The sequence below is a fragment of the Stigmatopora nigra genome, chromosome 1, assembly GCF_051989575.1.
Source record: "Stigmatopora nigra isolate UIUO_SnigA chromosome 1, RoL_Snig_1.1, whole genome shotgun sequence".
Lineage (NCBI taxonomy): Eukaryota > Metazoa > Chordata > Actinopteri > Syngnathiformes > Syngnathidae > Stigmatopora > Stigmatopora nigra.
In genome coordinates this window covers 24888915-24902089 of record NC_135508.1, presented here as the reverse complement: position 1 = coordinate 24902089, position 13175 = coordinate 24888915, and the positions used below count along the sequence as shown (strand labels likewise).

At 41.0% G+C, this 13175-nt stretch overlaps 1 protein-coding gene across 5 annotated transcripts in view; it reads left to right on the top strand.

Annotated features, from left to right (window-relative positions):
• The first annotated feature begins 77 nt into the window (after positions 1–77).
• Positions 78–13175, top strand: part of cacnb3a (calcium channel, voltage-dependent, beta 3a) — a 33515-nt gene continuing 20417 nt past the window's right edge. For all 5 annotated transcript variants that reach the window (XM_077715977.1, XM_077715971.1, XM_077715963.1 and 2 more), the window contains exons 1-2: positions 78–301; positions 2685–2777. In XM_077715977.1, the coding sequence (XP_077572103.1) occupies positions 236–301; positions 2685–2777 (159 nt within the window). In that variant the 5' untranslated portion in view covers positions 78–235. The remainder of the gene's footprint in view (positions 302–2684; positions 2778–13175) is intronic.

The window sequence follows — 13175 nt, the reverse complement described above, 5'->3', positions numbered from 1 at the left end:
CAGCTTGATTCTCACAGGCGCATCTTTTCATCACCCCCCGTTTCCTGCTGCCAGCCACAGGGACACGTTTTTTTTCTGTCTTTCTCTTTTTCCTGCCTCTACGCGTCTCCCGGTCGATGATTTCGATGCGTTTGCGGTCGCCTACCGCCTGCCCCCACCTCCGGTAGCCCATGTCGGCGTGCCTCCCACCTCCTTCCCGCATCCCCGCTCAGGCTCCGTGGTGCCCGCCGTCAAAATGTCCACTACGCCTGTAGACCCCCTCTCGGCTGTGGAAAGCGGTCCCCAGTCGCACTATTTTCAGGTAGGTTCGCTGAGTAGTAGAATGCGATGAATTATTGACTGGTTATCTATTTCGTGGCTACTTGGGGTTGAGAACGAATTCGTCGCATTTTGTCAAAGGCTACTTTCTCGCTTTTCCCCCCAATAAACTGCAGATGAAGCTTCGTTTTAGTGTGCTACCCAAACGATGTCTGGCCATCTTTCCACACGTTTCAATATTGTTGCAGTTGCTGCTTGTGGTTTATGTTCGTTCCCCGGTCAATCCAGCATCTTTAAAACAATCAAACAATGGTCGTCTGCTTCACCTATAGTTATATTCTACTAGATTTGTACATTTCTAATTCATTCATTTTTATTTGGCCCAAACTGTGAGTGTATCACTTAGCCTGCATCTTCATGCAGACTTCATGTGTGATTCCAGGACAGCCACGGTTGAAGAACAGGCTGGTCCTTTTCCACAATTGATAATATTTGGATTTTATATGCAATACACTAAGGGCGGCAATGCGGTGAGTGGTTAACGTGGCGGCCTCAGAGTGGGAGACCTGGGTTCAAATCCAGGTGGGTCCAACTGTGTGGAGTTTGCATGATGTGCCCGGGCCTTCGTGGGTTTCCTCCGGGTACTCCGGTGTCCTCTCACATTCCAAAGAGATGCATGGTAGGCTGATTGGACACTCTAAATTGCCCATAGGTAGAAATGTGAGCATGAATGGTTATTTTTCTCCTTGTGCCCTGTGATTGGCTGCCCACCAATTCAGGTGTCCCCCGCCTCTGGTCCGAAGTCAGCTGGGATAGGCTCCAGCGCCCCCTGTGACCCTAGTGAGGATAAAGCGGTTCAGATTTCGGATCTCATATCCATTTCAGGGACAGTGGTGAACACAGCGGACAGCTTTTCCAAAGTAATCGTGATCTTATTTCATTCACTCATAACGCCTCTGACAGAATATGGGTTATCGTAGTTAGTTAAAGAAGGAAATTGCTATTGTAAACAGATATTAATAGCAGTAGACATCCAATCCTTTTCAACTGGGAGAGGTAACTGAGATTTAGAAAACAAAACAATTTAATTCCAATGTCAATTTTATATTTATACTAAATTGTTATTTTAAAATGTCTTTACTCTTTCACCGACAGTGGCACTATTCAATTGTTGACACTTAAATCCTGTAAGCTTTTATGAAGCATGTGACTGTTTTACAGTTGGGAATTTTACTATTTATAGAGTATTCCTTCATTCATTTTACCATATGCTCCACTGTTTTTCCCCTTCTATTCATTTTCTACACTAATAATCCTGATTTGTGTCGCAGCTTGTATCCCTGTTGAAATTCTGTAAAAAAGCAGGCTACACCCTGGGCTCGTAGCCAGGTGGTCAAATAGATTAGTCATTTAACCCAACTTGCATTAATTTAGAATTTAGACCCGATAATCTAAAGAATATGCAAACCCCAGACAGGAGGCCAAAGCCGAAATTCAAAACCTGGATATTGGAACTGTGATGCAAATATGCTAAGCAGCCCTTCACTAACCTCATTTAAAGTATATTCCATTGAAATTCTTAGTTGTATTCATTATTGTCATGCTAAAACAAAACAAATTAACCATACTGTATGTTAACCATCCCACAGTATGTAAATGTCAAAGAATTGCTAAACCAGAACTACATTGATTCATTCATTTTCTGAACTGCTTATTCTCACAGAGTCGCGGGGGTTGCTAGAGCCTATCCTCGCTGACTTCAGGCCAGAGGCGGGATATTCTGAATCAGTGGCCAGCCGATTGCAGGGCACAAGGAGACAGACAACTATTCACACCAGAACTCATATCTAGTGGCAATTTAGAGTGTCCAACCGACCTAGCATGCATGTCTTTGGAATGTGGGAGGAATCCAGAGTACCCAGAGAAAACCCATGCAGTCCCGAGGAAAACTTGCAAAAATCACAAAGGGGGACCGAAATGGATTTGAACCCAGGAGACCAATGCGCTAAACATTTATTCACCAGGCCGCCCTTGATTCAATCATTTTCTGAAGCACTTATCTTTGCTGGGGGTGCTGGAGCCTATCCCAGCTAACTACGGGCAACAGGCAGAGCACAAGGAGACCGGCAACCATTCACGCTCACACTCATGCCAAGGGGCAATTTAGAGTGTTCATGCCAGCCTACCATACATGTTTTTTGGCATGTGGGATGAAACTGGAGTATCATGTCAAAACCTACACAAGACTGGGGGGAACGCATAAAATCTACACAGAGAGGACCAACTTGGGATCGAACTATCAACCTGAGAACTGTGAGGCTGATGCACCAATCACTCGGTCGCTGGGCCAGCCAAAACTACATTGTGTGTGATATTTGAGTAACAGTATTGATTTGTGTTGATGTTGCTTTTGTGTTTGCACACAGCTGCCAAGGAAGCTACCCAAACGCAAGAGCCGTTTCAAACGCTCGGATGGGAGCACGTCATCTGACACAACATCTAGTTTCATCAAACGGCAGGTAAATGCAATTCTGTCATTATCTATGTCGTTTTGTGGGATCTAAAGACGCATGCATTCATGTCAAGCAAGACAGTCATCTTAAACAATAAATTAATGTTTATTAACTGGATATAAGCTCCTTGGAGGTGTCGTGGTTCACTCGCCTGACTTCACTCCGGGCAGGCGCAGGCTCGATTCCTGCTCGTGGCAGTATGATTGTGAGTGCAAATGGCCATCGGTCTCTCTGTGTGCCCAATGGTTGACTGGCGACCAGTTTCGGGTGTAGTCTGCTGCACGCCCGAATTCAGCTGGGATAGGTTCCGGCAACCCCCGCACCTCGTAGGAGGATGCGCGGTCCAGAAAATGATTGATTGAATAGGATGGAAAGGCTGCATCATTGAAATTTTTGGTGTAGTTCCCCCTTTAATCAGAAGAGGGCAACAAAATTGTAGAGTTGTATGACAAATCCCAGCAGAGAATCAATTTGTAATTAAAGTTTTTCGGGTCAACCACAAGTAAGAAACACAATTAAGATATTGTGAAGTGCTAATGCCGTTGCATAGCATCTCTGCTGATTTGTCAAGGTAGTTATTTATTTATTATCTTTCTTCTTTTTTTAATCCATGGCCCATTTTATTTAATGATTAAAAAAAATGCAATTTATTTTGTACACCAGGGGTGCTCATACTTTTTCAGCAGCAAGCTGCTAAAGGAGGGGTAGGGAACTTATGGCTCGGGAGCCATATGTGGCTCTTTCCATGGGTGCATATGGCTCTACACTAACCTGTGAGGTAAAATATGGAAATCACGGGTGAGAAAGCTGAGTCCCAAACGCGCTAATGGGCGCGTCACTGTGGCGTTGACACTACCTCTACCACCACTTTAATCATAATTTAGTTTTTATTCCTTTTCTGCATGAATGATATTATTGATACTGATTTATTAGCAACAGCATAACAATGTTGTCAAAAGAATTCAGATACTTCTTGTACTTAAAAGTGGTGAAATAACAAAGAAATCACACATTTTCATGTATTTTTACTTTTCAATTCTGAGAATGGCTCTCAAGAAATAACGTTAGAAAATATGAATTGTTTATGGCTCCCTCTCTCTCTCTCTCTCTCTCTCTCTCTGTCAAAAAGTCCCTCGACCCTTAGTGTATTGGTTCATTCTCTAGACCACCTGTGTCAAAGTGGCGGCCCAGGGGCCATATCTGGCCCACCGCATCATTTTGTGTGGCCCGGGAAAGTAAATTATGAGTACCGACTTTCTGTTTTAGGATCAAATTAAAATTAAGAGTATAGATGCATATTACACTTCCTGAATTTCCCCCTTTTAAATCAATAATTGTAATTTTTTAATCCATTCTCTACTTGTTTTTGGTTCAAAAATCATTTTGTAAAATCTAAAAATATATACAAATAAACATTGTTTTAGATCTTTAAAAAACTGAATATTCCGATTTTAATCCAGTTCTTTTAATCCATTTATAAAAAACAATATAAATATTATATCTAAAATGGTCCGGCCCATATGAAATCAAGTTCACGTTAAAGCGCCCCGCTAACCAACCCGAGTCTGACACCATTGCTCTAGACCAGGGGTCGGGAACCTATGGCTCGGGAGCCACATATAGCACTTTTGATGGGTGAATATGTCTTTCCACTAACCTGTGAGGTAAAATATGGAAACTATGGAATTTTTTCTCATTACACTCTTTTGCGTGGATATTCTCATTGATACTCATTGATTTGCAACAACGTGACAATGTTGTCAAAATAATTCAGATACTTTAAAAATGGTGACTAAAAAAGGCCTACATTTTCATGTATGTTGACTTTTAAATTCGGAGCATAGCTCTCAAGGATTAACATCTTAAAAATATGAATTTTTTGTGGCTCTTTCCATCAAAAAGGTTCCTGACCCCTGTGCTAAAAAAATGACCACGTCAAAATTCTATAGCCTTTTATGTTTATTGAGAAATATATCAAGGATTCTTACAAGTTCCGTTCATATTTGTAATATGTACTATATTCAACTTCACAATGTTATAGCAGCCCAGGTAAGGATCATTCATCTTCCATACTCACAAGAGTTATGTGGGTTGCTGGAGCCGAAACCAACTGCCTTTGGGCGAAAGGCAGACTACACCATCGACTGGTTCTCTGTCAGTTGAAGAGCACACAGAGCGACCGACAACCAATCTCACTGCCACCGAACGGGAATCGAAGCCAGACTACCAACACCAAAGAAGAACCACTCCACCATCAGGTGGCCGGGAAGGAACAGACTGAGTCAAATCAATTGTCATGCGAGCTACTAATGGTACTCAGGGAATCGACTGGTAAATCAACGTAGCGCCACTGCTGTACGTTAGCAAGTTGGTACTCGGACGATTCGCCGAAAGACGTTTCGCCGACGGACAGTTCGCCAAACGGCTTTGCGCGCTATACCCTTTCGGTGAAACGTCCCCAAAAGGATTTTGGAGAAATGTAATGAATGACCCATTGAATTTTAATTTTTAGTGTCTTTGTTGGCGATAAATGTCCAATCCATTTAAAATGGCTTCCAGACTTTTACAGTTAAATGGATTGGACGTTTATCACCGTTAGCCAATGGGTTTACAAAAGCTGAAAAAAATCCCGATTCATAATACACATGGTCATCACATGTCAAAAACATGAGTTTCAAGTTTTGGCCAGCTACATCCTTTTTTTGTGGTATTTGAAAGGAAAACATTTGATCACACAAATAAATGTACTAAATGTATTTTAGTAGGCTAGAGGTAGTCTGACTAGTCTTTTTTTCATTATGCATTTTCAAATGCATAATGAATCAATCTATATTTTTAAAATAATTAAAAATTAGGCCCGGTGGTCGAGTGGTTGGTGTGTCAGCCTCACAGTTATGTATGTGGTCCAGGGTTAAATCCCAAGTTGGTCCTCACTGTGTGGAGATTGCATGTTCTACTCCAGCTTGCATGGGTTGTCACCGGGTACTCCGGTTTCCACCCACACCTCAAAAACATGCTTGTAGGCTGTTTAAAAACTCTAAATTGCCCCTAAGTATGTGTGAGCGTGAATGGTTGCCAGTCTCCTCGTGTCCTGCAATTGGCTTGCAACCAATTTAGGGTGACACTCACCTGGTGCCCGAAGTCAGCTGGGATTGACTAAAGGATACCCCGCTTACACGCACGCACACACACACACACACACACACACACACACACACACACACACACTCACACAACCCTTGTGAGGATAAGCAGTTCAGAAAATAAATGAATGGCTCTTTCAACATTTTGGTTTTCCCACCCCTACTGTATAATCTTCATATGTTGCTATTTGAACATTTCTTCTCTGTGGCAAAAACTATTTACGCAAGGAAGTGGGGCAGCAACAATACAAATGAAAGGGGAAAAAAGGCTAAATTGACATCTTAAACAGGAAACCTTACTTATCCTGATCAGGGGGGTGTGGGTGGCTAAATGATAATCTGCAGATCCCCTGAAAATTTTGTCTGAAATATTCATGACATTCCCTCCCAAGACATGAAGCTTGGTTTCAGTAATAACACCGGCAAATCTCGGTCATTACCTTGCCTTCGTTTACATTTGACAATGGCAGCAATAGTTGATCTGAGAAGAACTGTTTAATGCATAGGTAGGCCATTTCCCCCAATAGATTAGATAGTTCTTTTCTGTGAAGGGGTGGGTTGTCCACGGAGGAACTGTGGCGTATGACTCATTTCTGCAGCAGCATGCTGCCAGAAGTAGGTATGAATGTTGCGAAACCCTGAATGTCTCATGTCTTAATCGGTGGTTTTTGGAACACAGTCGCTTTCATCGGGTTGGGTCGCTTCTTTTCTGCCTCCAGGTGCGGAACTTATTGGCGCTATACGTCTTTGTTTACTTCATTTCCCCAATTTTAAATCCAGACCTCCGAAGTCCGTCTCACATTTCCAAGATTGATCTATTGACATGTCTTGACTTTAAAATTGATGCAACAGCATCGTGATTAATGCCACAGAGCTATGAGTGTGTCATTTTTTGACATTGAATTATGACTGTGCGGTTAATACAATGCCTCTCTTCATATTTATTGGGTGACTGGGGCTCTTGCATTTTTTGTTGGAAAATGTGTGAAGTTTTTCAGATTACTGATTAAAACAGCCAAAACTCTACTTACAATTGCCTCTAGGTATGAAATTTTCTGGTTACAAAACCCTTTGATATACAAATGACCGTGGCAACATTGGAAAACGAGATCCAAATGATGAAACACCCCAAAATGTAAATGCATATCTTAGATCTGTATTTTTATTTTGATACTGTCTCAGTAACATTGCAGATTACTCCCACAACAACAACCATTCTTTCTTGTCTGACGTTTGTCGTCACAAGCTCTTTATTTTAAATTATTGGTGCGAATGAAATGAATTAGCGGGCCCTTTTATTCATCGAAAAACAGGAGATAAGAAATTGGCGTGTGGTTGACTGATGCTACTAGGCAATACGACTAGCCGTAAAACCTCTTACCATCTCTACTCTATTGAAGCAAAAGGAAGCATTAAAAGCGACAACTCCTTGGCACTGCCTCTCTGTACTAAACGAGACTCTTTCTCCTTTGGAGTTCTTTTAAAGGCTAAGTTGTTTTGAATTAATAATTTGTTTTTGTTTTGTGTGTTTATGCGTGTGTTCGTGTACTAACTTTAACTTCCTCCTTACTGTACTGTACTATTGCACGAATAGAACATGCTTTTGCATGCTTGTTATTAATTTTTATATTTTAATTAAAATTTAGGCTCCAGCACCCCCGCCATCCTAAAGAGGATAAAGCGCTTCAGAAAATGAGATGAGATTTTTCTTATCATTTTCTTTCATTTATGTCTGTTTCTCACATATTTCATACAAAAGTGGGGCCCTAACCCATTAAAGAGTAGAGTTGGTAGGTTTTTTGAGGACCGGGTAACGAATTACAGAATTTACATATATTGTACTGCTCTGCCTTCTTAAAATCCAAGTTACAAAAAAGTTATGGACCCAATTAATTTCGTAAGTAGCGGTACGACTGTATGTATATTCTGTTCATCGTTCATTTTCTGAACCACTTTATCCTCACTAGGGTCTTGGGGGTTCACCCCGTTCCCAGCTGACTTCGGACCAGAGGCGGGGCACACCCTGAATCGGTGGCGTGCCGATCGCAGGGAACGAGTAGACGGACAACCATTCACGCTCACACTCATTCCTAGGGGCAATTTAGAGTGTCCAATCAGCCTACCATACATGTTTTTGGAATGTGGGAGGAAACCAGAGTACCCAGAGAAAACCCACGCAGGCCCGGAGAAAACATACATACTCCACACATGTGGACTGACCTGGATTTGAACCCAGGACCCCAGAGCTGTGAGGCCGACGTGCTGCGCCGCACCGCCTATGTAATTCTAACTTATATTATTATTGTCACGTTCTTTCGGGTTTTTGGGTACAGGTATGTGTATTTGTGTGCGTGCCCTCCTTGTGTGTGTGCTGTCTAAGTGATTTGTACGTATCACCTCGTGTCCCTCATGGTTTTCCGTTCCTCCCAAAACCACCTGTTTCGTGTTTATAATTATTTCGTGTGACGTCTATTTTACGGGACTCTTTTGTGACGTCATGGTGGAAGTATTATTCTTGTACTCCTGTGTGCCATGTTATCTTGACTACCTCATGTTTGCCCATTTTCTCAGAAGTTATGTTTTTGCCTCTTTGGTGTTGCGTCTTCCCCTGGTTAATTTGTCACTGATATGTGAACTTTTGGTATTAAAAGCCTGAGTTGTGCTGCAGCACTGTCACCGCCTTTTCCTCTGACTCGCATCCTGGGTTCTCGGCTTCACACACAGGAGGGGAAAACATGACAATTGTCTGATACTAATTCTAATATATATTACTATATTCGGCGGCCCGGCGGCTTGAGTAGTTAGCAAGTCGGCCATAAGCTCTGTGGTCCTGGGTTCCATAAAGCGATTCAGAAAATGAGATGAGATGAGACTATTGTATAGTACTACATGTTCTCCCAGGCTTGTGTGGGTTTTCTTCAGGTCCTCTGTTTTCCTCCCACATCTGAAAAACTTACACGGTAGGCCGGGTGAGCCCTCTAAATTGTCCTTAGCTATGAGTTTGAGCGTGAATCCTTGTCCGTATCCTCGTGCCCAGCAATTGGCTGGTCACCAATTCAGGGAGTCTCCTACTTTGTCCCCATAGTTGGCTGGGATAGGCTTCAGCTCTCGTAGGATAAGTAATATGGAAATTGAATGAAGGAAGTAATATAATGACTGCTTCAATTGCCTTCCGTGATCGGTTTGCTTAAAACAAATGATGGCAATCAACTGGATTTTTTTAAACCAGAACCGGCATTTGAAAACCCCAAATTGGTCTACCTCAAAACATCATTGGTATTGTACTAAAGTTATTGTGTGGTCAATGTAAAAACTACTACTATCACGTGTATTAAACTCGATGGCAGCCAGTGAGTTCAGTTTCATGGTGATGTATTATAGAATCGGTATTGACCCTATTAAAATTATGCTTTTCGATTCTTTGAGGTTGAGCATTCCAATTATTGTAAAGCTTAATTCATCAGATCGTTGATTGTCCTTTTGCAAAATAGTAACACAAGGCAGAATTTGACCATAATGGAAGAGGTTACATTGACAAAGATATCATACCGGTGTTTAGTATTTTTGTACACAGGGCCTGGGGGCCGGCACGTAAATTGTGTCACACCTTTATGCTAAGATGGGTGTATGTTGCTGCAATGGTACATCTTTGTAAACATGGCCAGTACAAGTGACAAATTGGTGGATCATTTTGTCGACATGACACTAGGGCTGTGCTCTATTGCAAGTCATACAGGTACAGTGATTTTAGTAAGGTTGTAATTGAAGCGTAAGTTAAAAAATCCACGTAAAGCAGATGTCTTGCATTCATAATTCTTTGTGTGTGCCTTCCATGGCGTTCTTTACTCACCCTGACCCCTTTACCATAGTTTGATGATGATGATTTTGCCAATTCAAGCTGTTTGGCCGTAATATTTTATTGCATTGTTATCTCCCCTTTCCCATGAGGTAGCCACACTTTATATTGTCTATAAATTGTTGATGCATCTCCCATCTCTCCAAACCTCTGTCAGTTGTGCCCCCTCTCAGAGCTCATAAACATTCATCGCTGCTCTGTATTTCTAGTCCGAGGGTTGACTCCACACATTCACCCCATTCCCCTTTTATTCTGCAACTACTGGTGCACTGTTGCTTTGCAGGGCTTTTGAGAACTCCAAATGTTTTCTTGTTATCTAACAAAGCCAAACACTTAATAAGAATAAGAAGCAATCACGAGTAGGTTCCATGGAGTTCTCACTATATATTTCCTCCAAAATAGGTTGTCACAATTTACTTTTGAATAAAATTGCACCTGGTCCCCATTCTGTATTACAAATGGTTATAATATTACAGTTTCATTTCATTTACTAAAGATGAAGGCTAATGAAAGACCCACTAACATTAGCAATGATCATGTGAAGATAATGCATATGTAGTCCATGAAAAAATGAAATGAGTCTTCAAACTTAACGATTTCAAATTGCACTTCGGTCAACAGATAGTCAGTTATAGCCGTGTAGTTTAGCACAAATTTAAAACAGTAGGTTTCTGCGTTAACTATCGCCAAGGGAGCGAGGGTACTTTTTACTTAATTTGCTAATGCATTGACAGCATTATTTTTTTTCCCTCCACCCATTTCAATTTCAATTGCCGTCGAACATATGCACACGTAAAGATGCTATCTTTGCCTCTGTCAATTGTCACACATCCTAAATAATGTACCACGAGCTTGTCAACTGTGTTTATATTCCATATATATTTTTACCATCTCTGAGAGAAATGTAGGAAATCTCAAAAATACATCCTCTGTACAAGTATCATTTTTTCTTTCTCTTCTTTGTATTCTTCATTGATGGAAGCCATCCCCAATGCGTATTATCAATGTGGTGTTTCGGAATTTGTCATGACTCTTTTGTAACTCAAGGTTTTTTTTTCTGAATTGGTAGACGAAATCCTTAATTCAGACTTTTCTAATAGCCTTTCTTTAAGTATCTGGACACAGAAACAAGACTGTGCTTTTAAACACAGAATTAAAACAATAACAATTCAAATTGAAACAGGTCCTATCATTTCCAGAGTTGTTCTAAAAGAAGTAGGTGCACACAGCACTGGTAAGTCTTATCAATATGCCTGCTCGGGATAAGCGCAAACTGGGTGGCAATTTGGATGGTAATTTGGATAAAACTTCTGAGAAGAGACCCAGAAACTCGCAGACACTTATTGGTTCATGTTCGACGAAATATCCCATGTTGAAGCCATCTCCAAAAGGACCGACATTTGCACATTGCACAAAATGCAAGTACGACTTCGGCGTGGCACATGGTGGACCCAAACACAAATATATACTTATTTTCATTATGATGTACTTTTTCATAAGTTTTCAAAAACACAATATGTCAATTAAGTTAAAAAAACATTGTTACGATCGGGGATGGAGGACCCCAAAGCAGGCAAGGGCAGCGAGTCTGGTTCTCAAATCTTTATTAGAATCGTCCAGGAGAGGCAAAGGCACAAAAGGCAATAACGTAGGCGGTCGTGGAAGAGAGGTCGGTAACCGTGAAGTATGTCGTGGAGTCCAGAGTGGAGGGCACAATGGGTGAGAGAAGTCGTTGTCCGTGATCCGTGGTTCATGGTCCGTGATCGTGGGGCTGAGCGTGGTCCTGGGAGCAAAATCAAGAGGTCGTAGGTTAGAAGAGGCAGGCAAGGAGAGAATGTGAGATAGTACTTAACAGTGAACTGATTAAGACGATCCAGCAGCGTGGTCATGTTCTTGGTGGCTTTAAATACTCCTCACTGGGTAGTATGAGTCATTTTGGGCTGGGCCTGTAATTGGATGGCAGGCACAACCAGCCTGGTCTGGGGCCTAACAAATATGATAATAACAGTTTGATTTAAATTGTCCTATGATGTTTTTTTTCTATTTTGTGCAAACGCATTAATTCGTGATGAAAACACAAAACTCCAGAAATGGGACAAAAGTACTCCTCAAATGGGGTCGACGGAGGTTGGCAGCTCTGCTGTTGACCCAGAAAACAAAGAAAAAAAAGTGCTATTATTGTCTTATCCTTACCTGTGTATTGCAGGTTTGAATGAGGTGAGACATTGAAGCTAGGATAACTATCGTATTTACTCAAAAGTCAAAGAGTGAATTGTCTGGGTTTCTTATTAGAAGTTTCATTCAAAATGCCTTCCATTTTGCGCTTAACCCAAGCAGGCAGATTTATAAGATTTACCAGTTCTGTGTACGCTTACTTCCTTTAGAACAACCCCAGAAATGATATGATTTGTTTCAAAACAAAAGACTGGTGGTTTAGTTAGGCTTAATAATACTTACCGTATATGCTCGCATTTAAGCCGCTTTTGTCGGACAAAAAAAAGATGACTGAATTGAGCGTACGGCTTTAATGCGCATAAATAGACGACATGCACGAAACTGCAAGGTGACAAAGAGGAAACGCCATAACGCAAGGCAATGCAACCTCGTTTATTTCAAAATAGCGAAAAGATGAACAGATAAAACGCTAGACAAAATTTATTTTGACGTCTATGAATGAAATTCAAGGGAAAAAAATCTTCGCCTAGGCCGCCGCCATCTTACTTAGGGTGCAGCCATCTTACCTAGTTAAATGTACTCAAATTGGCCAGACGCAAGTAGATGTGTTTGTAGCGTTTACCATGTCAGCACATCCCAATAATTGTTACGGTCTTGCGGTCGATCGTAAAAACATCAGCCTCGATACCTGAGTAATGTGTATCTCATGCTATTACTGCACCCAGAGAATTGGTGAACACTATACTGCTATGGACACACTTCCTAGTTGTGCTTGCGTTACTTCCCTTTGTTGCAGTTAATAAAAAAATTGAGATATTTTAACATTAGAAGCAATTTCTTAAAATTCTGGTAAGAAAATTGTAATTTCTGTCATTAAAAAGCATCAGCTTCTCACCAAGATAAACTTATTTTTTTTTATCAAATTGAATAATTTGATATTTTGCATTTACAAAGACAGGCGTATTAATTTCCTTATAATATTTACCCTAATAATGTGCTTTTGATTCATACAGTATCTCAGAAATACCGTGTGTGAGGATTTTTAAGAATTCCCCTTCAAAGTAACACATTTGTACACCCTATTAAGACCATGAATATGGAGGTGAAAATTGTGAATAAGGGGCAAAATTGTACAAAATTACAGGGGAAATTATAAAATTAAACAATTTTAAGGCAATTTTAAGCGTGCCGTTATGTAACTAAATACGGTAAGTCATACATTTTTCTCCT